General features: G+C 30.3%; 7 protein-coding genes and 1 long non-coding RNA gene across 10 annotated transcripts; 3 read left to right on the forward strand and 5 right to left on the reverse strand.

Annotated features, from left to right (window-relative positions):
- The first annotated feature begins 475 nt into the window (after positions 1 to 475).
- LOC118071524 (phospholipase A2-like) lies at positions 476 to 1,769 on the forward strand. The gene is made up of 4 exons (XM_035090719.1): positions 476 to 879; positions 970 to 1,135; positions 1,213 to 1,365; positions 1,594 to 1,769. Exons 1-4 carry the CDS (start codon positions 681 to 683, stop codon positions 1,682 to 1,684), a joined length of 609 nt encoding a protein of 202 aa, XP_034946610.1. The 5' UTR covers positions 476 to 680; the 3' UTR covers positions 1,685 to 1,769.
- A 422-nt stretch (positions 1,770 to 2,191) lies between these two features.
- On the forward strand, positions 2,192 to 4,469 carry LOC118071525 (phospholipase A2-like). 2 transcript variants are annotated; one of them, XM_035090720.1, is made up of 4 exons: positions 2,192 to 2,309; positions 3,784 to 3,964; positions 4,037 to 4,196; positions 4,285 to 4,469. In XM_035090720.1, the coding sequence occupies exons 1-4, from the start codon at positions 2,283 to 2,285 to the stop codon at positions 4,451 to 4,453; spliced, it is 537 nt and encodes a 178-aa protein (XP_034946611.1). In that variant the 5' UTR covers positions 2,192 to 2,282; the 3' UTR covers positions 4,454 to 4,469. The 2 variants fall into 2 exon arrangements, with proteins under 2 accessions (XP_034946611.1, XP_034946612.1); XM_035090721.1 differs by lacking the exon at positions 2,192 to 2,309 and adding an exon at positions 3,172 to 3,193.
- On the reverse strand, positions 2,792 to 4,381 carry LOC118071527 (uncharacterized). Its single transcript, XR_004690897.1, has 2 exons — positions 4,242 to 4,381; positions 2,792 to 4,162 (listed from the first exon to the last, which is right to left on the reverse strand). It is a non-coding gene; the product is annotated as an uncharacterized lncRNA (long non-coding RNA).
- Positions 4,470 to 4,853: 384 nt separating the features above from the next.
- su(r) (dihydropyrimidine dehydrogenase su(r)) lies at positions 4,854 to 8,904 on the reverse strand. Its single transcript, XM_035090708.1, has 2 exons — positions 8,527 to 8,904; positions 4,854 to 8,182 (listed from the first exon to the last, which is right to left on the reverse strand). The coding sequence occupies exons 1-2, from the start codon at positions 8,569 to 8,571 to the stop codon at positions 5,174 to 5,176; spliced, it is 3,054 nt and encodes a 1,017-aa protein (XP_034946599.1). The 5' UTR covers positions 8,572 to 8,904; the 3' UTR covers positions 4,854 to 5,173.
- Positions 8,905 to 9,047: 143 nt separating this feature from the next.
- yip2 (yippee interacting protein 2) lies at positions 9,048 to 10,828 on the reverse strand. Its single transcript, XM_035090713.1, has 6 exons — positions 10,658 to 10,828; positions 10,417 to 10,583; positions 10,205 to 10,336; positions 9,688 to 10,128; positions 9,212 to 9,567; positions 9,048 to 9,133 (listed from the first exon to the last, which is right to left on the reverse strand). The coding sequence occupies exons 1-6, from the start codon at positions 10,674 to 10,676 to the stop codon at positions 9,049 to 9,051; spliced, it is 1,200 nt and encodes a 399-aa protein (XP_034946604.1). The 5' UTR covers positions 10,677 to 10,828; the 3' UTR covers position 9,048.
- A 613-nt stretch (positions 10,829 to 11,441) lies between these two features.
- On the reverse strand, positions 11,442 to 20,881 carry LOC118071514 (ranBP2-like and GRIP domain-containing protein 3). The gene is made up of 6 exons (XM_035090707.1): positions 20,646 to 20,881; positions 20,026 to 20,323; positions 16,843 to 19,611; positions 12,590 to 16,608; positions 11,880 to 12,383; positions 11,442 to 11,727 (listed from the first exon to the last, which is right to left on the reverse strand). The coding sequence occupies exons 1-6, from the start codon at positions 20,715 to 20,717 to the stop codon at positions 11,524 to 11,526; spliced, it is 7,866 nt and encodes a 2,621-aa protein (XP_034946598.1). The 5' UTR covers positions 20,718 to 20,881; the 3' UTR covers positions 11,442 to 11,523.
- Positions 20,882 to 21,345: 464 nt separating this feature from the next.
- On the forward strand, positions 21,346 to 25,258 carry LOC118071516 (putative ankyrin repeat protein RF_0381). 2 transcript variants are annotated; one of them, XM_035090710.1, is made up of 2 exons: positions 21,347 to 23,352; positions 23,616 to 23,780. In XM_035090710.1, exons 1-2 carry the CDS (start codon positions 21,600 to 21,602, stop codon positions 23,627 to 23,629), a joined length of 1,767 nt encoding a protein of 588 aa, XP_034946601.1. In that variant the 5' UTR covers positions 21,347 to 21,599; the 3' UTR covers positions 23,630 to 23,780. The 2 variants fall into 2 exon arrangements, with proteins under 2 accessions (XP_034946600.1, XP_034946601.1); XM_035090709.1 differs by having other exon boundaries at positions 21,346 to 25,258.
- Positions 25,259 to 25,263: 5 nt separating this feature from the next.
- LOC118071520 (uncharacterized) lies at positions 25,264 to 27,588 on the reverse strand. Its single transcript, XM_035090715.1, has 7 exons — positions 27,190 to 27,588; positions 26,608 to 27,092; positions 26,432 to 26,524; positions 25,811 to 26,350; positions 25,577 to 25,730; positions 25,384 to 25,509; positions 25,264 to 25,315 (listed from the first exon to the last, which is right to left on the reverse strand). The coding sequence occupies exons 1-4, from the start codon at positions 27,252 to 27,254 to the stop codon at positions 26,100 to 26,102; spliced, it is 894 nt and encodes a 297-aa protein (XP_034946606.1). The 5' UTR covers positions 27,255 to 27,588; the 3' UTR covers positions 25,264 to 25,315; positions 25,384 to 25,509; positions 25,577 to 25,730; positions 25,811 to 26,099.
- Between the last annotated feature and the right edge of the window lie 314 nt (positions 27,589 to 27,902).

A 27,902-nucleotide genomic window follows, 5' to 3' on the forward strand; every position in this document is an offset into this window, starting at 1 on the left:
TTGTAAAATATATTCCAAAGTTCATATTTGTGCTAAAGATATAAAAATAATAAAAATCTGATTAAATTTTTGAACAAAAATGAATTTTTTAATGCCCTTTTCTATCTTTGTTTTTTAAACTAGTTATCAATGGAGTTTAATCAGAATTTTTCAGCATAATTGATAAATATAAAAAATATTCTAGGCTTGTTAAATGTAATTATCAATAATAAAAGAACAATGCTTAATTTTTAAGCTAGAGATAAGACTTAGACTAAGTCCTTTATCTTGTAAACTGTAGGAAAAACAAAAAAAAAGTTTTAAAAAAAAAATAAAAGATTTTTTGATTTTACATAAAAATTGTCCTTAATTTGTTTTCCCTTATCTTTCATGATGTAGTTTTATAAATAATAATAAATGATTCTATTCACTACTTATCAATTTAACCAATTTGTTTACATCCTTTGTGCACCTGCACAAATGAATCACTGCTAAAAAATTAAAACAACTTAATAAAGTATGTCCAAATATTCAACAATTACTTCATGAGTCATTTTTGAATAAGAAAAAAAGATGATTAAACTCAAGAAAAGGTGAAAAACTTCTAATAATGAATCATTTTTAACTAAAGTGTTACTTGCGAAACTTTGTTAACCTTTGTTCACCAAAACTCTAACCTAATTTATTGTCAAAAAAAAAAAATGGACTATTTTAATTTACAAATAAAATTTATTTCTTTGACAATATTTATCTGGTCAATCTATTCAATTTATTTATCACAATCTCTAGTGATTCCCGAAAACAATACATCATTATTAAATATCTCTTACTTTAATGATGACAACTTGATGGAGCTGAATGATACCCACGCACAAAAACGAAGAGAATTAATATTTCCTGGTAAAAATATTGACTTTTTATTATCTAATAAATAAATTCAATACAATACTTTGCGATATTTATTTAATAATTATCTAAAATTACTTGCAGGTACTTTATGGTGTGGCTTAGGCAACGTAGCAGTTTATGATGATGAAGTAGGATTCTTCAGCTACACTGATAGTTGTTGCAAAAATCATGACAAATGTCGTCTTGATGTTTCTTATTCACATAAAAGTAAAATTGAAGGTGTTATTGATTTTTTATTCAAATCAGAGTAAGTTAAATTATTCATTGATAACTAATTCAATTAAAAAAGGGTTACCTGAAGCTAAATATCATCATATATTCTAGCACAATTTGTCCATGTGACTCGGCTTTTTACGTATGTTTACGCAAAGCAAACACTTTTATCTCCAAGACAGTAGGAAAAATATTTTTTAATGTTCTCAGACCCACGTGCCTAACTTTAGATCATCCTATTTTGTCATGTACCAAGTATCAGGGGTGAGTAATAATCGAGTGTCTCATTGATAAGTTAATAAAGTAATATTACAATGATAATTATCTACATTGAGGATGACTTATAAATAATATTAATTAGGTAGGAATATTAAAAAAAAAAATACCAAAAGTATTTTAATTATTGAAAAAATAACTTCATTTATGAGACACTTTAATAATTAATAATTTATCATCAATTAATCATTTAAATTAACAAAATATTTTTTATAGGAAGCTGTTTAGACACCGATGTCTTGAGTATGAGCTTAATACATCAGCACCAATGACGATATATAGGAAAGATAATCCATTTTTTTACTAGAAAATTCTCAAATGAATTATTATTTTATTGTTCTGACAATTCATAATACTTTAAATGAATATTTACTCAGTATTTTTCAATTTTTAATTCAATGCCATTATCCTTGTTTGTAATAAAAGTTATTATTTTTTCAAGTGACGAATTCATCCATTTTTTTTTTTATCATTTTTATGTATGTTCAACATTAGAATTAATTTTAAAAAATATTTAGTGTGGCATATTTCCAGTTAATCGAAATAATTCAATAAAAGAAATTAAATTTAGAAGAAAAAAAAAAAAAAAAATAATTCGTAAGTTATTACAAGTGTTAACTAGTAAATTATATGACAAAGTATTCGGTAATTATAGTTCATTTTTATCAAGATTCAATTGAAATTTGATCAGAATGACGCAATATTAAAAAACATATTGATGATAATAAAAGAAATGTAATAAAGATAACACTTTTAAAGTAGTTATAAACCATAAGCCTATCATTGAAAAATTGTCTTTGTTTAAATACTGACATCTTTGGATATAAAGCCATGAAAGCCTACATGTTATATTCAGTTTTGTTGTAAGCACAGTGAAACGTTGGAAAAAAATAGTGATTGACAAAATGATGCCTTTAAGTTCTTATCAGAAGGTATTATTTATTTCATTATTTTTAATTTTTCTTAAATAAAATTAAGATTCATTTATCTCATCAATTTGAATCAAAATACTAAATTTATCAGAAATTGAGTAATTAAATTGATGAATAGACATTACCCAGAAGATGAATAAATTTTTAAAATAATAGAAAACTAAATATTAAAATAAAATATATTTTATCTTTTAAAGTAAAATTTATTCTTAATAATTATTTATTTTTTTGGCCATTCTTTGGATTAAACACTTTATCAATTTAAACGACTTTAATGGTTAGGATATAATAAGTTCATGCAATTATGGAAGGAATTATCAAAATTTAAGCAAAACAATTACTTTCAATTGTTATTCAATTATTGGTCATTTATTAAATTTATTTAGTTTATAAAAACCATTTGAATCTCAAGAAAAAATTATCATATATAATCAGATCCAATTAAATGCTGAAATTGTCCTGATGAAATTTTTTTTCATTTTTTTTATTCAAATCTAAAAGATGATATAATTTTATTTTATAATAATGATTTTTTATTTAGAAAAAAAGGAAATAAACAATTCTTTTTTCTATACTTTCTGAATATACTGAGTCAACTGACTCTGAAACATACCCCATGCACATCAAACACCTCTCATTGTAGCCAACCTTATCAATATGAATGTATCACAAACTTAACAAGATCTACTTATTGAATCTAAAAACAAATGAATATTTTATTTATTATTTGTATATACATACCTTGGTTATAAACGTGTAATTAACTATTTTATTCACATTCAATTTATTATTAATCTAACCTACAATTTAAAAAAGCGGCAATTACTGGCATTCAAATTTAAACTTCAGGTGTAATCGGCAATGATCGCTCATCTCACCGTACGGTGAGTTTTCGTGCTCGAAAACGCTAATAGATCTATAAAATCAAGTGAGATTAATGTCTAGATACACCCTTATTTACATAAATCATAATATATCTACAAAGATTTAAGTTGAAAGATTAAAGTTGATGTTTGCAGAATAAAGTAGATCCAATTGTGTCAAAAATATATATTTGAACAAATCTGTGTAGTTTTATTTTCTTTTTTCACGAGCAATTAATTTAAGATTTGAATAAATTGGAACAAAAAAATCAAGAAGACTTTGAACTTATAATAAGTCTTATTATTTCTAAAACTAGAGGTTATCAAAGAACGCTCAAGTACATTAGAAGCAAATTCGATCAAACTTAATAATGATTGATCAGAAAATCGGTTGATTAATTAGTATTCCCTAGTGGAAATATATCTACAATAAATTTTGAAAGAATTGTAATTCATTACAAAAAAAAAAATCTACATCATTCAATGACGCTCAACAATTTTTGATATTTCTGATACAAATGTAAAAGCTCGACTCTAAAATCCTAACACGTAGTTTGTATTCTTTCATAAAACACCAGTTTTCATTAACATTGTCACTGGTTTGCCATTAGCTTTTCATCATCTCGGTGCTATGTGCTGTATGGATGAGTTCATCAGCTGCTCCAGTTGATGATTCAGACAAACCTATCACAGTGTTGGATGAAATAGAAACGATGCCCTCTGCTGATAATAACTCAACGTACACCAGAACCAAAAGGTTCTTTGACCTTGAGCTCTTTTTGGCTCGACAAGGTAAAATTTAATATCAGCTATAATTTAAAAAATTCACTTTTAAATAAATAATGCTTTTTAATTTTTGTACAGGTACTAACTGGTGTCTCGACAAAACAACTGATCCTGATAGTAGAGTTTCCCTTGGTAAATTCGCTCAAGCAGATAAATGTTGTAGAACCCTTGTTCGATGTACCAGTAATGAACAGGATATCCTTACTGAGAAATATCCAACAAAAAGCAGAGAACTAAGGTAAGAAAATATCTAGACAAAAAAAAACATTTACTAGCTTCATACCATAGATATTAATTTGTTTTTCATTTACTGTTGAATTATTTAGAGGTGAAACTTTTCGATCGTGCGTCTGTGATGATGAATTCAGAAGATGTTTAAATGATGTGGTAGTAATAACTTTCCCAGCCAATAGCATCGGAAAATACTATTTCAATCACCTTTCACGCACATGTCGAAATGACGTCCTAGATCTAGAGAATAATCGTGCATATTAGATGGATTTTATAAAAAAATCATGTTATCAATAAGGTAAAATATACAATCATTGGCTACATTATTGTTTTTTTCAATAAATATAAAAATTTAACTTATGTTTATTAATTTATCTTATTGTTATAATCATTTTTAATATTATTCATTATTTTTTTTTTATTTTATTTTTATTCATTGCCTTTATTTATTTCTTAATTAACACTAATCCATAAAAGTAATCTAAATAGACGCAATAAATTCCGAAATAATTCTTTATATTTTTCTTTATTTCTAATTCAGGAAGTATTTTAAAACATCAATCTCAATCAATTCCTTTCTTTTTTTTTTTAACTCTATGAACAATGAAAAAATATTTTTATTTGTTGAAAAATGACTAGATCTAATTGGATAAAATGAAATCTATCTTGATCTAAGCAAGTTTAATTTGTTTATCTTTTTAGTCCAATTCGATCTGATATTTTATTCCTTAAATAATGGATAAAAATAAGCTGCGCTAAAATAAAAAAAGTTAAAGAATATTTTTAAAAAAATCAAGTATGTTTCAATGTCTTTAATTAATTAATTAATTTCATTATATTGTCCCTTCTGAATATAAACAATTTATAAATTTATATATTTATCTTCTCAGATTTAATGCAATTCGATCAGATTTAAAGATCATATGATACAGATCTGATTCAACATAATTAGATTTGAGTTTTATTGAAAGTAGACAATTGAATTCATTTAACATATATTCCTCTCTTGATGACATGTTCAATCGTTTTTGGTACCATTGTGATACAATCAATGATTGGACAAACAGAAAGACATAAAGTACAACCGGTACAATCATCATTGACTTTTGGAATATGAGTATCAGCATCAAATTCGATGGCTTGATATCCTGAATCAGCACAAGCCATGTAACATTTACCACAATTAATACACAAATCATCATCAATTAACGCAACAACTTGTTTTTTATTATCCAAAGCCTTGTAATCACCAATATATTGAAGTGACTTTCCAATAAAATCTTGAATTCTTGGTAATTTTATCTTCTCTTCAGAATTTCTATCAACTTTATCATCACAATTTTCCTTTGATAATAGACTCAGTGGATCAGATCTAGCTTTAATCTCTGAAATTTTCTTTTCTCGTAGAAATTGATATTCTCCGAAATATGGTACATGACTTCCAAGAGCATGAATAGATAAAATTTTACCTTTTTGATGTTTAGGAGTGGGAGGACTTTGTCCATTCCAATTTTTAGTTTGTTCTAAAGTTGATAAATACATTAAAGCTTTCAAGCCAGTTACGTAATCATCAATAAGAGTGAAGTCTTGGTTCTGGATGGCACTTCCAACTTGAAGAACAGAAGCACCACAGTGAAGAAACTGTAGAGCAACATCAGCTGAATCAATACCTCCAATACCAAGAATTGGAAATCCAGGTATTTTCTTAGCAATTTTAGAAATGGCTCGAAGTGCTTGTGGTTTGGTAGCATTTCCAGAAACTCCACCATAAGTTGTTGATTTAGAAGTTCCAACAGCTGGCCATGGTTCTCCATTTGCTTTTAAACTCATCAAACCTGAAACTGTATTGATAGCTGAAACTCCACTGGCTCCACCTTCATATGCAGCCATTGCAATCGCGGTGATATCAGTAATGTTTGGTGTGAGTTTGATAAAAAACGGGATTTTTACTGCTTTCCGAACCCATTTAGATATTTCCCGAACCAATTTTGGGTCTTGACCACACGCTAGACCCATTCCTGATTCACCCATACCATGAGGACATGATAGATTGAGTTCTAGAGCATCAGAGCCTGCATTTTCGGCCATTTTTGCGAGCTCTATCCAGTCTTTTTCATTAAAAGCACACATGATACTAGCGATAACTACTTTAGTAGGGAAATCTTGCTTCAATTCAGCAACACTTTGGCACCAATAGGCTGCAGTTTTTTCGGAAATCAGTTCAATATTCAAGAAGCTACCTTGCTCAGGACCATAATGATGACCTGAAGTCGTCCCACGAACGATTCTTGGTGATACATTGGTCACTTGGTCTTTGTCTAGAGCAAAGGTTTTGGTCACTGCAAAGGCCCAACCTTCTTCAAAAGCTCTTCGGATCATAGCACTGGTTGTCGCAGGTGGTGCTGATGCTAAACCAAATGGGTTTTCGAATTTAATACCACAAACTTCAATACTAACATCAACATCATCAACAGGACTATGGAATTTCGGCAATTGTGGTATTTCAGGTGTAGAAAGTCCATGTAATTCTTGAATATACTTATGAATAGACCACGCTGCTGTTTTCCCATCATTTACTGATTCAACAGTAGTCTGGGCTACACCAGCAAGATCACCACCGCAAAAAATTCCCGGTTCTGATGTCGCCATTGTAACTTCATCAACTTCAGGCAATCCCCACTTGTTGAATTTGATTGGATGCATGGCATTTTTGGTATCAAGGTCGTACAAACTTGATCCAAATGCCGAAATAATGAAATCTGCTTTCAGTCTGATTATCTGATCTTCATCTTCAATCCAATTACCATCATCTTGTTGCTCTGTTCTACAAAATTCAATAGCTACTATTTTATTCTGCTTTATAATGACTTTTTTCGGTGAATGAAATGGTATAAATTCACATTTTTCTTCTCTAGCAACTTCCATTTCCTCAGGAACAGCTCGGATATTTGTAAATCCTTTTCTAAATACCACAAATACTTTTTTAGCACCACATCTGAATGCTGAAGTGGCACAATCAAATGCCGTATCTCCAGCACCAAGAACTACTACATTACCATAAAGTGAAGGAAGTGATGACGAACATAAACACATACCGGCTTTGCTACCTTTTGATACAGCAGGTAAAAATGTTTTAGACGTAAAGAAACCCATTTCGGCAGTTAATTCTTGAAAAATTGGTGCTATTTTAGCTTCTGGTAAACCGATACCTAGAAAAATAGCTTGATATCCTGTTTGTTTCAGCTTGTCAATCGTCAAATCATTCATAGAAAGTGATCGATTACACTCAATTTTCACACCAAGATCTTGAACCAACTTAACTTCAAAGTCTACAACATCAAACGGAAGGCGATATTGTGGTATTTCAGATGAACTTAAGCCTCCAGTAAAACTATCTTTTTCAAAAATCGTCAGATTATCGTAGCCCAATCGTGCAAGATATGTAGCACATGATAGAGAAGCTGGTCCACAGCCTAATAGAGCTATTTTAGTGTTTGAAAATGGAACAAACTGACCTGGAATCCTCGTTTGTTTGATATTCATCTTCTTAAACATTTCCACAGCAAAGTGTTGAAGACCTCCAATGTTAATAGCACCTTCTTCAGTAGCTGCCAAATTACAACCTCCTACACAAAGGTCACTCGTTGGACAAACCATTCCACAAGTTAGACCCAGAGGATTGTCCGATAGAATGGTCTTAGCTGCACCATAGTAATTCTTATTTGATATCGAAGTTATAAAAGACTTGACATCAATTTGTGTTGGACATGATTTAGTACAAGGAGCATCAGCACATTTAAGACATCTTGATGCTTCTTTTAGTGCTCCTCTTTCACTTAATGTTGTATGTTTAATATCATCAAAGTCATTCTTCAAACAGGGCCCACATTTCAGGCTATTGTTTCGCTTCCAGTGTAATTTATTTTTCTTTGTTGATACTGAAGGTACCAGGGCTGCATGGGAACGCACCTTTGGATTGATTTTTAACAGATTCTAGAAATAAAAAACAAAGCTGATATTAAATCAAATATTGAACAAAGTATTTTTAAACATCTCTTCAGGAAGTGAAAAAATTCTTTTTTATTTCAATAAACATCTTGACTAATTGTAAGATAAAAAACATCAAGTCTAGCATACCAAATTGGTTCAAATTGCACTGGAATTTATTCAAACACTTTAAATATTCCTATATGAACATGTCAATTTATCACATAAGCTACTGTCAAGATCACTACTGGTAATTTAATCTGGTTTGAAAGAATTCAAGAAAACTGTATGATTCAATCGATCTATTGAGTAAATAATTTTAAAAATTAGCTTTAATTGCATTTACTCACCTCAATATCTGGTAAATCTTGACTAACTCCCTTATTCAACGCCATTTTTCTAGTGTAAAATATGTTTTGTAATAATCTTATTGCATCTCACTGATATCAGGCATTCTCGTAACCTACTTAACGCCTTGTCCACTCCTCTGTATGTCAAATCATCAAGAAAGAACATATTGGGAACATGGAGGGGGATTTAGCAATATATGCAGACTTATACATTAACACTTTCTCTTATCAACAAGTAGTACCAACGTCATATATTCGTTCATTATTATCTACTGTTTTATATAAGTTTATCAAATTCAGTAAATAAATCTATCAGATTCATTTAGAAAATAAATTAAATCATTCATTCAATTGAGCAATAAAAATAAAAACAATTGGAAAAAAATATGAATATAAAAATTATCTATTGTAGAAATAAACAATGATAATATATTTTAAAAACATCAGAATAAATAATTTTATAAAAAATATTACTTGTGTTTATTTGTCATTGAAAATAATTATTCAAACCCTTGATGCAATCTAAAGAGCTTCAATAAGAACACCAATTCCTTGTCCACCACCAATGCAAGCTGATCCAACAGCAAATTTCCCTTTATTTCTTCGTCTAAAGCATAATATTGAAAATAATGTTATAATATGTCATGAATGTTTGATAACTTTAAGCATCAAAAATGATGATTACCTTAATTCATGAATAAGATGAGCAGTGATACGAGTACCAGAAGCTCCAAGAGGATGACCAACAGCAATAGCACCACCATTGACATTGAGTTTCTCCAGATCAAGGTTAAGATCTTTAGCACAAGCCAATGTTTGTGCTCCGAAAGCTTCATTGATTTCTACCAGTTCTAGATCATTCAATGTTTTGTTGGTGGATTTTAAAAGAGCTTTGATTGCTGGTGCTGGACCAATTCCCATTATACTTGGATCTACTCCGACTGTTGTATAAGCTACAAGTCGTGCTAATGGTTTTAAGTTGTTTTGTTTTACTGCTTCTTCACTGGCTAGAATCACTGCTCCAGCTCCATCACAAATTCCCTACAATTCATAGACATTATCAATTAGAATCTGATCATTGAATCTTTCAGATACAGTAAATAGAGAATATAAGTAATATTTGAATCAACGAAATAAGTAAAAAATGAGTTGAATATTTACTGATGAAGATCCAGCAGTAACAAGTCCATTTTTCTGGAATATCGTTGGCAATTTTTGCAAATCTTCCATCGTTGTTTGTGGTCTAGGATGTTCATCAACTTTAACTACCACCTCTTTCCTCTTAATATTAACAGTAACTGGTGCTATTTCTTCATTAAAATAACCAGCATCATTAGCAACTTTCCAGCGTTGCTGACTATTCAATGCAAATGCATCAACTTCTTCTCTTTTAACTCCATACTTGGCTCCCAACTTCTCAGCTGTACCTCCCATTGGTAAATTACAATAACTATCAGCTAATCCTACCCACAAAGCATCCTCAAAGTCATACTTCATCCCTAAAACAGTCCCAAAACGAACATTCCTTACAAGGAAAGGCACTTGACTCATATTTTCAGCTCCACCTGCAAGAACTATTTGTGATTCTCCAACTGCAATACTCTGAAAGTTAGAAAAACAATCATTTACATATTTTAAAACGAACATGACGATAAATTTCTAGTTAATAATAATATACCTGTGCACCATTAACAATTGATTGAAATCCTGATCCACATAATCGATTTACTGTTAATGCAGGTTTCTCTAATGGAATTCCAGCTTTTAAAAGGACATGTCTTGATAAAAGTGCACCATCAGATGCTGTTAACTATTATAAAAATGATAAAATTAATCAATAAAAAATATTTTTAATGAATTATTAATTATTTTTAATGCAATTTTACTCACTGGCATAACATTACCAAAAATAACATGATCTATTTGTTCTGGTTTGACACCTGATGATTGTATTGCACTTGTTGCTGCTACAACTGACAAATCTGTTGCTGTTTTGTTCAAAAATACTCCACCCATTTTACCAAAAGGTGTTCGTTTTGCCGCCACGAAATAAATTCCTACATAAACAAACCATGATTATTACTTTAATGTTAAAATTAACCTAAAAAAAAATTAATTAAATATTCAATACCTTTAGTAATCACAGACATGTTTTTTTTTTTTAATTATTTAACAGTCTTATTGTTGATTTAAATAATAAAAATGATGACTTTTGATCGTGATACACAATATGAAGGTTTTACAGCTGATTATTCTGATCTTCACTAGACGTTCTACATTTAAAACTCGTCTTTCCCCACTCCAATGTCATCACAAAAGGACTTTGAACTTTGCTCTGACTATATGTATATTAATGCTAATTCATTCCTGATAAATTAATTTTCATGCAATGGAATTGATTTATAAACAATTTATATCATTTATTAAGACAAAAATTTTTAATTATGACAATACTTATTGGCAAATAAATATTTAACATAACCAAAATTAAATTTTTATTTTCATTCATTGAATTATTGGAATAGAATAAATCTTTAATGAACTAATAAATGGTCTATTAACAGATTTGTTTTTTTTTTTATTAATTAATATTTATAATATACTGTATCAATAGTTTAAAAACTATTGAAATATTAATATTAATTACACAAACTTACTGTTAACTATAAAAAAATATGTTCAATGAAGTAAAAAATCCCTACATATTATTAAATCATTTAAACTTATTTTCAAATTTACATCAAAATATATTTAAACTATAAAAGAATAAAATTAAAATTCTTTAAGAACAAAAAATGTAGAGACTTTTTTCTTTTACTTTTTTTCATATTATTCAAATAATCAAATAAATTAATATTTAGGACAATTATTTTTTTTTAATTCAACAAAACTATTTTTTTTTCCCCCCTAAATTGTATTCTTTTTTCATTGAATATAACTAATAATCTATTTAATAGTTTGAAAATTTTATTTTTAAATCACTTATTATGTTTTTATTTATTTGTATTCATCACGATCTTCTGTATAAATAAAATTTGTTTCACTAATTCCAGCATGCCGAGCACAATCTATTCCTTCTAGAAAATTAGTAAACATCTCTTCAGCATATTCTTCATTGCTAAATGTTACTTTAAGTTGCCGTTTACGAGGTGGATTAACAGCTTCATCTACTGCAGTCCATAAACATTCATTTTTCTCACGCTAAAACCAAAAAATAAACAAACATTAATAACAACTTCACTTTAAAATAATGATAAAAATTTTAGAATTATTTTAAATACTTCATTAAATCTTATTAAATCTGATTATCAATCCTAGGTAATTAATTAATAATCTTATAAGACATATCATACCTGACATAAAGATTCTGTCGTGATGAAACAATGACTTATCACTTCACCGCTATCAGTAACAAACATAATTCTTGCTCCAAATAAATCATGATCATAAACTATCCTAGCTTGACCATTTTTATCAAAGACCCATGAATCTCCTTCTAGATAAAATAATGCTCCTGGTCTATCAAACATAAAGCTACTTTCATCTTCTTCTATTTCATCAGCTCCATTATCATCATATGATGGATCATTAGTCAATGAAGCTGATTCATAGTTTGACCAATCTTGAGTCTCATTATTAGTTTCAGTCTTTTTCTTTAAATAAAGTTTTGCATTCTCTACTGCAGTTTTGAATTCATTTGCTATTGTTAGATTCTTGAATTTTACAGCTAACTTTTCAGCAACATGCTCATTGTCAACGTAATTCATTCCAGCCCACATCCAGCTACGATCTGATGCTGTTAAAGTTTGCATATCGAGATCTGCAGTTATTAAGAAATTGCATACGATTTTATGGACCTAGAAAATGAACATTTTATTAATCAATTAGACAATAGGATATATGGAGAATAGTTTCAGATAAAAAGTAAAGATTATGAAGATCATTTCAGAGATAAACTATGATGGGATAAAGTCTAAGGACCTTTTTTTGTTCAAAATCAAAATTAAATAGACTGAAAAAAATTAAAAGCTGCATAGAATAACTTGAATGTTCTAGTAATTACCTGTTCTCTACGTAGAAGAAGCCGGTAAGTTCCTTGTCCAGCATGATATAGTACCTTCATTTCTCCAACTCCACGTTCTTTCCACTCCTTAGTCTCATCTTCATATCGGTAAAGCTTAGCTCTATGACAAAAGACTTTTTCTTCATCCTCTTCTCCAGTTTTTACTTCAATAGCATCAGGAAGAGGAATAATTGGTTCATAATGAGGATCATATTCCTCTTCATCATCACCACCTTTTTCTTCTGTTTCTTCTTCCTCTGTTGTTTTTACTTCATTTTGCTTTTTATCAGGTGTATTTTTAACTGGAGGTTTAGCTGAACCAAATACCGATTGTCCAGCACCAGCAAATACAAAGTTTGGATCTGTTTTAAATTCTACTGGTTCACCAGCTTTCGCTGCTAAACTTGAAAATGTTGCAATATTATCAGTGTTTAAAAATCCTTCATTTTTAAATGATGAAGCAGTACTGCTTGTTGACATTGATCCTCCAAAGATTGATGGTTTTGATGCTTCAGTTGTTTTTTGAGCATTACCAAACCAAGATATAGCTGATCCAGCAGCATTTTTAGTAAAAGCATCACTTTTACCAAAATCTACAGTTGTTGAAGGGCTGCAAATCGTTAAATTTCCAAGATTAGAACCACCAAAGATGAAATTTTTATCAGTACTGGTGGACGTGGTTGTTGGTGTTGAAAAACTAAAACTATTAGACGTTGGTTGACCACCAAAAATCGTTGATCCAAAGGAGAAAGGTTTGGCAGCTGCTTGACCAAAGACATTTTCAGAGGTTGATGTGCTAGCAAAAGCAGCAGTGGTGATAGCAGTGGTGGCAGGAGTAGCAGTAGTGGTTTTAAAGAGTGTTGAAAAACCTGTAGATGTATTTGATGATGCTGTGGTAATTGATAATGAAGAAGTATTCAGCTTAGGTGGTGCTAATTTGATACTAGCTGATGGTGTGGTAATAGTTTTAGACTCTTTAGGACCATCAAAAAGTGGTACTTCTGGCTCTCGACATCCTAGACAACCCGGACAATCTTTTTTCTGTTTATAAGAGTAGAAATTTTCAGGTAATTTTAGTTTTAAAGCTTCAGCTTTTTCCTCAGGACTCACTGTTAGTTCATAGACTACTTGAAGATCTTCAGGTGACTCTGTTTTGTCAACCTTCACTGATGCATCAACATCAATATTAGCTATTGCATTGTCAACAGCACTCTTAAACTCTTCAGCAATCTCTGAAGTCTTGAACCTACAAGCAAGTTGGATATATTCTATTTCACCATCGCTATAATCAGCAGCATGCCATACCCAAGATTTGTCATCTTTCGGAGATATTTCGAGTTCTTTGGTCACAAAATGGTTTAGACAAAGCTTCAAGGTTTGTTCTCGACGCATGACTAATCTTAATTTAGAAGTTTCTTGGTGTTTAAGAAGCTTTATATCACCAAGACCACGTTCTTTCCATTCCTTTGTGTTAGGATCATATCTAAAGAGTTTAGCACGATGTTGGTAGAGAACTGTTTCATCTTCTTCACCAGTTTTAACTTCAATTTTATCAGGAAGTGGAATCACAGGAGGGAAATAAACATCTTCACTCTCTGCTACTTCATCTTCGCTAACTTCACTAACAGCACTAGTGTCTAGTGCTTTTGGTGGTGATTTAGATGGCCATTGGTAGCCAAAGGTCATCCGCGGTGAACCAGGATTACCAAAATTAAATGTACTTGGAGGATTTTCTATTTTTTGGGCATTTCCAAATACAAATTCTTTTGATTGTTTTGATTGATCTACTTTTTCACCTTCTTTAGTAGATTCAGGTTGCTTCGTTGATGGTTTAAATATAAGTCCAGTATTTGTTTGATCTGATCCAAATGAAAAAAGGCTTGAAGATGATGTAGTTGTTGAGAAAGGTTTTGTTTGAACTTTGTTTACATCGGTTGATGGTGGTTGCGATACTGCTGGGGGTTTTGAAGAACCAAAGACAAATGTTGATGTCGGTGCTGAATCTTGAGAAGTAGAATTTTTCGGTATTCCAAAAGTAAATGTTGAGGTGCCAAAGCTATTACTCTTAGCTTTACTCAAATCACTAGCTGGCTTAAATAACTGTCCAGTTGAAGGCTGATCATTGGTACTTGAAGTTGTTGCTGAAGGAGCTGTACAAGCAACACAATTTGACACTCCAGCATTATTTCTAGTATAACAGCTTCCACATTCCCAGGAACCTGGGGCAGGTTTAAACATCTCAGATAAAGGTTTAGTAGTAGTTGTTGATGCTACTTGATGATTTCCTGTTGCTACAGATACGGTTTTATGCTTTTTAGTGATATTTTCCAAAGGTATTTTATTATCCACCATTAATTTCTGTAGTGAAGTAGTTTTTTCAAGAAAATCAGTTGCAATAGCAACATTAGCAAATGATGCAGCATAATTTTCTGTTTTTCCAGAAGCTGTTGATTCTGTCCAAATCCAACAAATGACATTTGGAGTTTTATTTCCCGCTTTAAAAATATTATTTTTAGGTAAAACACAATTTAATAGTGGTTTAGAAGCATCTTTTTGTTGGAATTTTAATCGAAGTTGTCCAGTTTTAGTATCTAGAATTAACATTAGTGATCCAATGCCACGATTTTTCCATTGAGAAGCCTCTATTGATGATATGAGACTTGTAGTGGTTTCGAAGAGCACAGCTTCATCATTATCACCAAGAACACCACCAATTGCTTCCGTATCAGATGGACTTGACGATGATATTGAGTAAGGACGTCTAAGTGGTTGTTTAGCTGATGATGAATCGACAGAATTTGTTGATGCACTTGTAGTAATTGTTGAATCAATTGTTGATGATTTCACATCGGCTGTGGTTTTACCAATTGCATTAAACGGTGTCGAAGCTCCAACAGGTTCAACCGTTTTATTAAAACTAAACGAAGCAAATGGAGATGGTGCACTTGGTTCTTCAGCTTTCTTTGGTACAGAATCAGTTGACGGTGGTGTTTGAACCATTGGTTTCGATGAAAACGAAAATCCACCCATCTTGAAAGATCCTTTAGCTTCAGGTTTTTCAGCTTCTTGTGAAGTTTTTTCAACTTTCTTAGATTCTGTAGCATCTTTTACAACCACTGGCACTGATTTCTTTGCCTTATCAAAGTGTTCCTTAAATGATTGAGCCTCTTCAACAAGCTTAAACTTAATACAAAGTTTTTCTAATTTTATTTCTTCATCAGCGTAATCATTAGCAGCCCATATCCAAGCTTTATCATTATTTGACATTGCTGAGAGTTCCATATCTGGTGTTAGATTATGATTGGCACATATTTTTAATACTTGATCACGTCTCATTAGTAATCTAACTTTTCCTTCATTATTTTTAAGTAATTTAACATTACCAACACCTCTTTCTTTCCATTCTTTATCAACAAACCTGAAGAGTTTAGCTCTAGCACAAAATAGCTCTTCTTCATCTTCTTCTCCAGTAGTGACTTTAACCTCTGCTGGAAGAGGAATCACCGGCATGAAGTCAGGAATTGGATCATGTTCAACTTCAGCATCAATAGAACTATTGTGTGATGTGTTGGATACAACACTAGCATTTTTATCTACAACAGTTGGTGATTTGGAGGCTATTGTGTTGGTTACTGGATTGAAAATTGATGGAATGTTGACAGTAGTTGGAACTGCTGCTTGGGAAGGCATTAAAATCTGATAATTATGTGGAGCACTAGTAGTGACAATTGGCTGGATATTGGTAACTGGAACTCCTGCTCCTCCTGTTGAGCTTACATTACGATGGTGCGGTGGAATTACAACACTTAGAACAGGTTGAACACTTGGTGCACTTGTTGGTAGAGTATCAGAACTTGTGATCACTACATTCACTGGTGGAGATTTATTGACAAGAGTATTCTTGATGGTTGTTGTTACTGGTGGTTGAATAGTTGTTGGCATCATTCCGGTTATTGTTGTTGTTGGCATGCTGACCACTGGAATTGTTGGTGGTACTAGTGGAACTGTTGCTCCAGTGTCTAGAAAATTTATAAAAATTATTTTAAAATTAATAATTAAATTTTTTTCATTCAACAATAAATTATTGTTATCACAAAAAAACCAAATAAAAATAAGCTATTTACGTGAAATGATATGAAAGAAATTTTTTCGACACTGAAAAATAACCTCTTCATATTTCTTTAATTTGAATGTCATCAAAAATCCAAATAAAACAAAAGAGGTGAAAAAAAAATATCCAACTCAATACTTACTTCGAGTAAGATCTAAACTTTGTGATGAAATATTAGCTTGCATTTGTGGTTGTTGTTTTGGCGAAACCAAATCCGAAAACACTGGCATCGATCTAGAATTAAATAAATTAGAAGTAATCATTCCTTGTTGAAGCATTTCTTGCATTCTAGGAACTCCTAGTGCTTGTTCATTAGCTCTAGGATACAACGGCGGTATCTGATAAACATTTGGATAAAATGATTGCAACGATTGTTGAGTATAATCAGTATAAGGTAATCCTTGATAATAAGCACCATGTTGTGGTGGTGTTGGATAGACTAGTGATGAATATGATGGCCTTGGTGGGAAAATTCCACCAGGAATATGTTGAGTTGGTATAGTAGGTGCTGCTGGAGTCACTGGAGTAACATTATAATCTTCTTCATAAATATAAGTTTCATCATCAAGATTATTCCTACTAGGAGAAGCAACTTTTCGTTTCGATACAAATTCTTGTCGAAATTCTGCAAAATCTTTCTTCCATTCTTCTTTGATTTTCATAAAATTTTGCACTATTGAGTCATTCATAGTCTTAAAACTGTTAACCAGATCCAATACAGTATGATTCATGTTATGAATATCATAAATCACCTGTCTAATTTGAGCATCTATTCTTTCAGGACTTGGTCTAGCTTCTTGAACTCCCACTTGACTGAGTCTTGTTGAGTTCATTTCACTACTAAGTCGACGTGGAGTCACTCTATTTTTCTTTAATGGTGTTACAACATTTATCGTACTTACTGAATGATTCATCAATCCTGAAACATCATGATTTTCATCAATTTCATTCTCATTACTGACTTTAAAAATCAAATCCTCAACATTGGCTATTTTCGTGTTAATTTCAGCATTCAATGGATGTCCAGGATTTGTTGAAGGACATCGTAATCTATCCAAAGTCAAGTAATAACAATTTTTAGCTTTGATTAGCATGATAGAGTATTGATCCTTGATTCCAGCAGGCATAGTATCATCAGTATAAGGTTGGATAAGTTCTTCCGCAAGCAATTCATACACTTCACCTTGATAAAATGAAGCATCTGGACTTTTAAGTTCTTGCAATAATACTAGAGCATGCTCATAATTCTTTTCTCCAATGTGTTTCTCAGCAATAACCAGTTGTCCTTCTTCCAATGCTTTTCTAAGCTCAGCATGATTAGGCTCTTTTTCAGTGTAATTAAAAATACTATCAGGCATCATACGTACTAGATGTTTCTTCAACAGACTTTTAATCAGAGGAATTGCCATTGACCAATAGAGTTCAGCACGGTCAAGTATAAAACGTGAATTCGGATGATTTTCAGATACTTCTTGTAAATGTTTACCTCTGTAAGTAAACATTCTGCCTAAATGTATTAAAATATTATAATGAAGACCATTAGTTCTGATACAACGAATAATTTCTAGACCTTTTTGTATCTCCATACGAAGTTCAGTCATATCTCCAATTAATTCATGTCTTTTATTATGAATTTTATAAGCTGAAGACCACCATTTAGCTTGAACAGTCGAGCACAGAGAATCAGTCAAGTCTGCTGGAAGAATTAGCATTCTATCTGGATTTAAAAGTCCACTTTTTGCTTGATCATTAGTGTCTTTTAATGAGCATAAAATAGTAGAATTTAAAAACACATCTAAGTCAAGAATACTAAGGCTTTCAGCAGAAGCAACTGTGAGATTGTGAACAGAATATTGAAGTCCAGGGAATACAGTAGTGTGTTCATTAGGGCAAGGTTCTTTATCGGTTTCTTTCTTCATATTCTTGTTTAATACTCCAAGCCAGACTAGATGATGAAGTGAATCGGGATAAATTTGTTTGGCTACTTTATCAAATTCTTCAAGTTCTGTTGGTGACAGTAGTCTCAATGGTGGATTTATAGCAGTATTATTAACAAAATACGAAGTCTTGATAATTTTTTCGCTATATCTACCAGCGAATATCTTTCTAAAGATCTTTTCACGCCAAGAATCAGTCATACATTCACTGATTTTATCCATCAACCTAAGAGAACGATTTCTACAATACTCTGTGAGTACATGGCCAGCTTGACTGCATCGGTAAGAACCTTCTTTATGCCACAAAGATGCTTGACCTTTCATAGTAAAGCCCCAGGATGCTTCTGGATCAATGACAGTTGAATGAATAGCTGTTAGGAATAATGGACAACATAATCTAACTGTTTCCCTCCAAGTGGTGATTTCTTTTTTAGCTAATCTGAGCCATAGACAACCAAGATGGTAATTGAACTGCCCCCACATATGATTAAACATCTGCAGTGCAAGGTTTGTATCTTGAGCATCATCTATTTTACTTTTAGCTTCAAATAAAACTTGATCGAAATTTAATAAAATCTGCATTGCTTCCGGGACATTTTTAGCTTTTCCTCCATACTCTGATAGTGAAAGTGCTGCATATCTTTCACTAGCTGTTACCAGAAATACCCAGAATGACCATTTCAGGTTCTTACATTCCTTCATTTTTGTTAGTAAATCATAAACACACTCGTACCAAGTTAAACTTTGATGATGAGTATAAGTACATTCTACTTCAACTGCATGTTTGTATGCATCTTCAATTCGTCGTTTACTAATATAATATTTTATTAATTTAACACGAAGATTGACATCCGTTGGTCTGACTGATATTTCAGAGTTTATTAAGCCCTCGAGATCATTGTCACCAGATCCATTGTTGGTAATCATTTTTTCTTTCAATTTGAAGACAACTGGATGATCCGGATATTTTTCAACTAAAAAAAAAATGTTTTTAATCATGTTAAATTATTTTTAAAATATTAAGTAAATAAATCAAAGTTATTTAATTTTTAAATTATTTCAATAATTATTTATTAATATTTTAATTATTTTATTTATGAAAAAAAAAATAATAAACTCTGATGAAAAAAATATTATTTTTTAAAATTCAATTCTGTTGTTTTCAACATTACTTTTCTCTTTCATAATCAATAATTAATAATATTCTCTCCAATATAATAATAAATTTGACATTTATTTTTTAATAAGAAAAACTTTTCAATAAATCATTGTAATAAAAATAATAAAAACTGTTAAATAATTTGTGAATTAAATGCAAAAATATTTTTCATATTATTCATAAATCGTTATTGATTGTTTTAAATATATATATATATAAGATATCTTACCAGCTCTTTCCACCCAGTACTGAATTTTCGAAGAATCTGCACTGATGCTTTCATCCACAAGCAGCTCGCAAACTTTAAGAATCAAATCATCCTGACGACCATCAAGTTGTAGTGATTGTCTATATTCCTCTAAAGCTAACTCCTTTTGTCCAAGTGCTTCATACGATTGCCCTAATAATTTATGTGCTGGAGCAGAATCTTCCTTGATCTTCAAGTATTCAGAAACATACTTTCTTGCCAATTCATACTGCTCTACTTGGAAATACAGCTTGGCAATGCTATAGCATCTGAGACTTCGCTGAAAAATAGAAAATTATTAGTTAAAATGTTATTATTTAAGAATAATTGTATTTACAATTTTTTGTTAATTATCGTTAGCTAGGTTATTTAGGACATTAGATTGACCTTGGAATGCTATTAGGATAGCATTGGGTCAAGTCTGATAGCGGGAAATGACTTTTGATGCAAAGTTAAAAAAAAATCATATAATTAATAGATAATATTGAATTTTGGAGGTTAGGAATAATAAATAAAAGCTAAATAATTGAACACCGGCATGCAATTGTTAATTAATTTATGAAAAATAAAGAAAAAGGGCGTCATACTGCTCATAACCTTACCTCACGTTCATCACGAATTTTTCGGAATACTTCATCCCGATGACGATCAACTGAAACTTTAGACTGAAACATTTTTGTAAGTTAGAAATAAAATTTCATTGATATTAATTGTGTTAAACTATTTTATTGTATTTGGCAATAATTTTATAACGTTTGCACACTTTTAAATACAAGTAATTCACTTCAACGGCTTTGATGCACACACGAACTCATTTCTCGTACTCCAAGACACTAATTTTTCAAATGGCGGTTTTTCTCAATAGAAGCGTCGCAATTTAGTTATCATCGAATCCAGTAGGTGTCGCCACAATAATATTCTTATTTTTTCTTTCCTTCAAATTATTAATTATCCTTTTGTTGTTTGCTAATTAATTATGCTTTAGAAACTTAGTAAAAACATAAAAATATGTTCGAATGATCAATATAATAATTATTCGTAAAGGTTAAAAGAATATTTTACATTCAGGTGTACTGTATATATTTTTTTTCATTTAGAAAAAAGAAAATGGCATGAAATATGATATGATTCATACAACCTTGACAAAATGACTTTACATCAGTCTTTATTTTCGAAATAATCGAAACGAAAAATGATTGCAAACACAAATTATGTACATACATCATGAAGACGATAATAGGTTAGATGGTTGATTAATTTATTTTTCAAAAGCTTATAAATACAAATAGAGTTTAACTGAATTTATTTAGAGTTTATCAAAAATTCGACAATTAACAATTTATTGAACTAATTTAAAATTCTTGCCAGATTGATTAGAAATAAAAAGTGATGATCTCTGGTGAGTGATACTTCAATACTCAAATGCCACATTGACATGTAACCTAAAAAATACATTTGGCAAAAGTATTATCGAGAGAACAAGTGTGTTAAATTCAAAATTACTTTTTAAATCTAAATATCTTTTAACGTATATTCAATTCAATAGTGACAGAATAATGAATTCAGAGCTAAATAGTAAATTTAACTCTAGTCAAGCAAGGGACCGAGTAAACAGTGGAGCATTGCAAGACTTGGTAAAGAACAATGCTGATGTTAATACGGTTATTGGAGGTAATAGTCTTCTTCATTGGGCAGTTATTAATTTGGAGGAAAATATTTTAATTACGCTACTCGACAAAGGAGCTAATATTCATGCTAAGAATCATGATAATTTTACGCCACTCGAGATAGCAATTCAGAGTAATACAGCGAATATAACATCATTGCTTATTGAAAGAGGAGCTCTTGTTGACGATGATTTTCATTCGTTACTAAATATGGCGATTAATGAGAAGAATGATCAAATAGTGAAGATGATAATCGATCATGGACTGCAGGATAAACCATCAGTTAATTTAGCTAAACATTTTAAAGTTGCTCTTTTTCAAGGAGATTCAAAGATACTTGAAGCCATCCTCCCTCACTGTGGATTTTCGAAACCATCTGATATATACATTCCTAGAGAATTTGTGATGGATACTTTTTCTCTATATGAAAACTGTCTTGAGTTGTTGTTAAAATGGTATTTCATTATCGGCCCAGACAGTTATCATGATGAAGACTTCATTTATGCAGCATTCGAAAATGGACATCTACCAATTGTTATTAATCTCTTGGAGCATGGAATTGATGTCAACATGGTCAGTTCAAACACTGGACTCAATCTACTGACTATTTCCTGTATGAACAAACATCATCAAATTATTGAGAAACTCATGGAATACAAAGCAGATACAAATGTAAAAATACCTAGCGACAATGAGGTATTCGATGATAATCCAATCTTCGATCGTCATATACTTGAATTTAACGATTTATTTGAATCGAATGATTATGAGGATGATTCGATCGAACTGACATGTCTATGCATAGCAGTTTTCAATTCCGATCCGATAACAGTAAACATTTTATTAGAACATGGTGCTGAAATAAAAGATAATACAGAATTATTTAATTTAACTTGTATAGCAGCAAAAAATGGTTGTATAGAAATTGTTAAAAGATTTTTAGAGCTTGGTGTTAAAGTTACTGATGTTAATTCACATGGAGAAACCCTATTGCATTTTTGTCTTTCTGCTAGTTATGATAAGCAGGATGCTAGTTGTAACGTTGCTGAACTACTTTTAGAAAAAGGAGCTAATATTTTACTTCAGCCTCGTGGCAATAATTATGTCTTAAAAGCAATAGAAAATAATAATGTTAAAATAGCTCAGCTGTTTCTAAATCATCATGCTGATATTCAATATGTCAGTCCAAATGGTGATACTTTACTTCATAAAGCTACGAAACATTGTTCGGACGTTGAATTTATAAAAAATTTGTTAAAACTTGATGTATCAGTTAATGTATTAAATAATGTTGGCCATACACCACTTCTTAATGCTTGTAGTCAAAGATCAAAGGATCAATTGAAGATAGTTAAAACACTTTTACGTCATAAAGCAAACGTTGACTATAGAAGTAGTTGTTCATTGACTCCTCTAATGATGGCAACTTATGATAAACATATACCAATCATTAAAATATTACTCAATCATCAAGCTGATCTAAATGCTAAAGATCAATATGGCCAAACTTGTCTTCATTTTGCTTGTAAATCTATGAGTGGGGAAACTATAACTATAATAATGCTATTGCTGAAACATGGAGCAGATATTGAAGCTGTAGATGTAGATGGGAGGACACCTCTTTTTACAGCTCTTGAAACAGGTAATTTAGACGCAGTTCAATCTCTATTGCATCATCAAGCTAATCCTAATCATATTGATTTAGAAAATTTTACTCCTCTTCATTTTGCTATTAAACAGGCGTTTGAATTATTGCATTTCTTTAATATGATTTATCAAGCAGTAGAATTATTAATAAAATATGGTGCTAATATTGATGTTTTGGATAAACAAAATCGAACTCCACTTCAATATGCAATTGAAATTAATTTAGGTCCTAATAATTGTGTCAAAAACAAATTACAGGTAACAATAATTAGAAATTTATTAAATCAAGGAATCAAATTGAAGACTATTGGAATAAAGTTGAAGAATTATAATTCAAATGTGGAGTATAATTTTGATAGTTATGTAATCATCGATAATAGAAAGTATTTAGTAAAAAATATTCTTCAACTCAATGTTGATCCTGAGTTCAGTGAAGTAATTGATGATAACGAACATTCTTATGATGGGGTTTCCATTGGAGATTTAAAAGCTCAATGTGAGGAAGAAATTCAAAAAATGAAAAATACAAAGATTGGTGTAAATCATTTTACTTTTTATGATTTATTTGAAGGAAATATTAATATGATATGTGCTGTTTTTGAAAATGATAAAATCAAACATCTAAAAATGGGAGCTTATGATGAACAATTTCCATTATATATAGACATTATCAAGAACCGTCTTCGAGATGCAAGCCTTCTTTACCAACCATTTATACCAAGGATATCTGCTAGAGAATATTTCAAGTCAAAAATTAATCGACGATTATCTAACCAATGTATCGATTTGATATTAAGTTATTTAAATAGTGATGAGGTAAAAATTTTCATCGAAGCTATGAAGCCATCAAGTAATTAATAATTTAAAATTACATACTACATTTTATTTATTGTATAATAATATTTTATTGTTTAATTTGTTAAATGTATTTTACTATATTCTATATTCCAGTATATATTTTTATAATTGTCATTTTTTAACTATTCCAATAGGTAATAAAGAGAAATTTGTTTCTCTTTTTTTATCTATTAAAACTCAGGACTTACTGTTAGGCAAAGAGATACAATTACAAAAACCGTTCATGTGAACATAGTAACATATTTATAATATTTTTTTCTATATAATCACGGAGATTACAATTTAATAATGATAATAACAAAAGAAAATTTTAAATTACCGTAATAAATAATAAAAAACAATAATTTAAGAATATAAAATTAAATCGACCAATCAAAAAAGTGTAGCCATTTTATTCGTGCGCTGATTGGTTGATTTTATTTTAAAATTTTCGAAATAAAAATAAAAATAAAATAATTTTTTACGTTGTCGGCTTGAGGTAGTATTTCTAGTATTTTTTCACCATTGGTGTGTTAGTTGTTCATTCAGTAACATGACATGAAAATTTTTCATTCAATTAAAATTATTTTATTTTTAATTTTATTAAAATTAGTGTATTTTTTAATTTTTACCACAATGTATTTCTACTTTTCCACATGTTTTTTAACGTACTTTGTTTTTCTAAGTATCAAAAATGATTTTTAAATTATCTAAACAATTAAAAACTAAAAGATGTTCCTTATATGTAATCCAAACCAGAAGAACAATAGAAATTATCTCGTAATTTCTACTCTAAAATTTTCTTTAAAAGTAATAAAACATGTGTTTTATTATAATACAAATCAACATAAGCATCTACAGGCCACATATCATATTTGTTTAAAATATAGTAAGTTAGAATAAGACCCTGAATATAATTTTTAAGCAGTCTGTTCAAAACTCTCTTACTGTTAAGATTGTAAGCACCTTTCTCGAGTTTTTTTCTGACAAATAAATTTTTTGTTTTGTATATATTTTCATTAAGGTAAATTACAATCTGTTATTATTTAACAAAAAGCAGTTCTTCTGGTAACGGCAACATAAATAGACTGTATTTAAAGGATCCTTCAATGAATTACTCTCTGTTATTTAATAAATAAAACAAGTCATGATAAATTTGTTTGTTTATTTTTAAATGAATATTTAATACCTCATAATCTTTCCAACAGCATATCAAAAAAATTTCTTCTTCAACCAATTAAATTTACTTGTAATATCATTTATTTATGTACTTATTTATTTAATGACATCCATTAAATAGAATCATAATATTTTACTGAAAATCTAAAAACATGTCATTAATTTATTTAATAAAAATCTCAATAATGAAAAATTATTGATACTTTTATATTCCACATTATCCGAGTCAGTAAAGAGGATTGTCTATCATTAGGTGACCTTTCAGCATCAAGGAATGTTTTTAAATCTTCATTATTCAAATTACTCCAAATTGCATCAATACATTCATCATCATCAGGTAATTGTTACTTGATTTAACTAGAAAATTAATACAAATTAGTAATTAGAATAAAATAGTACAATATTAAAGATGAATTATTGATAATAATTTAACTTACCGATTTTGTAAAAAGACTGGTGAAAATTGTGCGAGGTGCTTCAATCATGAGACATGTTTACTTTAGTATAGTATATAAAACCAAGAAAAGAGTGGTTTGGTCGGAAAACTTCATATATCTAATACTCCTATATTGCTAGTTCCCGTAAGTGGGCGCATGGCCTATGAAGTGAGACAGAAAATGAATATGTCTGTCTCTTTCTTTTCATTTGAACTGTTGTGCGCAAGCGTCACTACCGTAGAGGGAGAATTGGCAATTGGAGAAGGGCAAGCCACCATATTCTTTTTTTTTAAGGGCAAGTCACCATATTCTTTTTTTTTAAGTGTGCAACTATTTCCTCCAATAAACATATTCGTTTCTCTAACTTTCGATTTTTCTCCCTAAGTGCCTTGATCATTTTTGATTTTTTTTTATCTGCTTCACGGACAAAACTTAGAATTCTTTTAGTTCTTCTTGGTGATTCAAAATCAGGCGTCTTGATCTCAGAAATATATCTTGGTTCGAAGACTCTTCTCTTAGGCGTAGTATAAATACTTTCAGCTGTAAAAAAGAAATTTTATTTGAATAAATAAATCACGGAATATAGGTCATTCAATTACATCATTTTTCTATTGTATTTACATTGTACAAAATGCTGATCTACTTCACTGGCCGCAGTAGCTTTTGCAATAGCCAATCGACGTCGTTTTATAACATCATCACATAATTGAGGAGCTAAAAGATGAAATAACATTATCGTCACATACTAAGAATATTTTTTGCAAAAATGTAAAAATGGTTATAATATTAATACTTACAATTATTTTCATCACCAGACATATTTGTAGGTAATGGTGATTCTTGGACATTCTCTGTTTTATTATCATCATTATCAGTCAGTATTTCAATTTGATTGGCATGAGCAATCACATTGTCAAATGTGTCGACATTAAGAGCCATATCATTGAATGCACTATTTATATTTGTATGTTCTATTCCAAACTCATTATTTTTTGCAATATTTTCACTACCAATATTTAGTATATTATCACTGAGAGAATTCTTACACGAAGCATCTATATTTGAAGTATTTGCATTTTCATTGTTGTACATTTTATTTGGGATATCAATTGATGGGACTGCATTTGATCTTAAGGTACATCTTGTTTGAAATTGATTTCCTCGATCGACATCATTAGAATTGAAATGTAATGAGCAAATGTAAATGTACGTTAAATTATCATTGGAGGATAAATTACACGCTGTAATCCACTTATTTCTGAGTATTGGATTTTTCGGAAACCTATTTAGAAGTAATATGTAAAATTAAATGTCTCGACAACGAATTTATATTATAATATTATACAATAAAAAAATTAAATACACCCAATTAAACTTACTTGTGTAGAGAGATTCGATCACTTTTTGATGCTTTGCGTCGGCATATATAGCACGTCAGGCCCATTTTTTTAAATGTTATGCACAAAACTACACTCACAGGTACTTATTATTTAAATAATATATTAATTATTTGTATAAACAAATAATTAAAATCACTTGGTGGTAAAAAAAACAATATAAATAACCTCTTAGTGAACACACTTCACGAACACGTGGGCTACACGTGAGTTTATTTGTACACGTAAATATTTATAAATATAATAATTATTATTAACATTGAATTGATTCTGAAATGGCTTTGAAATTAAATATAAAAAAAAAATTTCGATATTTAAATACTATAATTATTAATGAAGTCAATTAAAATATATAAAAAATTGGATGTAGCATGTGAAACAGACGCTACTTTATATGAAAAATGACGCTATTCTATTTGCAAAGGATGCTATCTCATTCCTTGTACAAATTGAAATGCTACCTAATGCGCACGCTCCATTCACGATCATGCGCACAAGTTGCAGCGTATAATAAGTGAGAGAAACGCATATATGCTGCACCGTAATGCTTAAGTCTCCCTCCCTATACCGACTAGCAATATAGGAGTATTACATATATGGATACTGTACACAAAAACGTGAGATCATACCAAAAACAGCCCCACGGAGAATTTGAGGTTACACTTATCACTCGTTGCTCGAGAAGGAGCAAGTTT

The sequence above is a fragment of the Chelonus insularis genome, unplaced genomic scaffold (genome assembly GCF_013357705.1).
Source record: "Chelonus insularis isolate UGA/USDA-ARS -01 unplaced genomic scaffold, ASM1335770v1 contig_85_pilon, whole genome shotgun sequence".
NCBI lineage: Eukaryota > Metazoa > Arthropoda > Insecta > Hymenoptera > Braconidae > Chelonus > Chelonus insularis.

What these genes read in the sequence shown, in the direction of transcription:
- LOC118071525 (XM_035090720.1), top strand. Translation starts at nt 2,283, where the DNA reads ATGATGCCTTTAAGTTCTTATCAGAAG. An exon ending in GCTCTTTTTGGCTCGACAAG is followed by an intron (nt 3,965 to 4,036) that starts GTAAAATTTAAT and finishes ATTTTTGTACAG; the next exon opens with GTACTAACTGGTGTCTCGAC. An exon ending in ACAAAAAGCAGAGAACTAAG is followed by an intron (nt 4,197 to 4,284) that starts GTAAGAAAATAT and finishes TGAATTATTTAG; the next exon opens with AGGTGAAACTTTTCGATCGT.
- LOC118071514 (XM_035090707.1), bottom strand. Translation starts at nt 20,717, where the DNA reads ATGTTTCAGTCTAAAGTTTCAGTTGATCGTCATCGGGATGAAGTATTC. An exon ending in GTACTGGGTGGAAAGAGCTG is followed by an intron (nt 19,612 to 20,025) that starts GTAAGATATCTT and finishes TTTTTTTTTTAG; the next exon opens with TTGAAAAATATCCGGATCAT. An exon ending in AAGTTTAGATCTTACTCGAA is followed by an intron (nt 16,609 to 16,842) that starts GTAAGTATTGAG and finishes TAAATTTTCTAG; the next exon opens with ACACTGGAGCAACAGTTCCA.
- LOC118071524 (XM_035090719.1), top strand. Translation starts at nt 681, where the DNA reads ATGGACTATTTTAATTTACAAATAAAATTTATTTCTTTGACAATATTT. An exon ending in GATTTTTTATTCAAATCAGA is followed by an intron (nt 1,136 to 1,212) that starts GTAAGTTAAATT and finishes CATATATTCTAG; the next exon opens with CACAATTTGTCCATGTGACT. An exon ending in TCATGTACCAAGTATCAGGG is followed by an intron (nt 1,366 to 1,593) that starts GTGAGTAATAAT and finishes TATTTTTTATAG; the next exon opens with GAAGCTGTTTAGACACCGAT.
- LOC118071516 (XM_035090709.1), top strand. Translation starts at nt 21,600, where the DNA reads ATGAATTCAGAGCTAAATAGTAAATTTAACTCTAGTCAAGCAAGGGAC.
- yip2 (XM_035090713.1), bottom strand. An exon ending in CAATTGTTAATGGTGCACAG is followed by an intron (nt 10,129 to 10,204) that starts GTATATTATTAT and finishes TCTAACTTTCAG; the next exon opens with AGTATTGCAGTTGGAGAATC. An exon ending in TTACTGCTGGATCTTCATCA is followed by an intron (nt 9,568 to 9,687) that starts GTAAATATTCAA and finishes TATGAATTGTAG; the next exon opens with GGAATTTGTGATGGAGCTGG.
- LOC118071520 (XM_035090715.1), bottom strand. Translation starts at nt 27,254, where the DNA reads ATGGGCCTGACGTGCTATATATGCCGACGCAAAGCATCAAAAAGTGAT. An exon ending in GATCGAATCTCTCTACACAA is followed by an intron (nt 27,093 to 27,189) that starts GTAAGTTTAATT and finishes ACTTCTAAATAG; the next exon opens with GTTTCCGAAAAATCCAATAC. An exon ending in GTCTGGTGATGAAAATAATT is followed by an intron (nt 26,525 to 26,607) that starts GTAAGTATTAAT and finishes TTCATCTTTTAG; the next exon opens with CTCCTCAATTATGTGATGAT.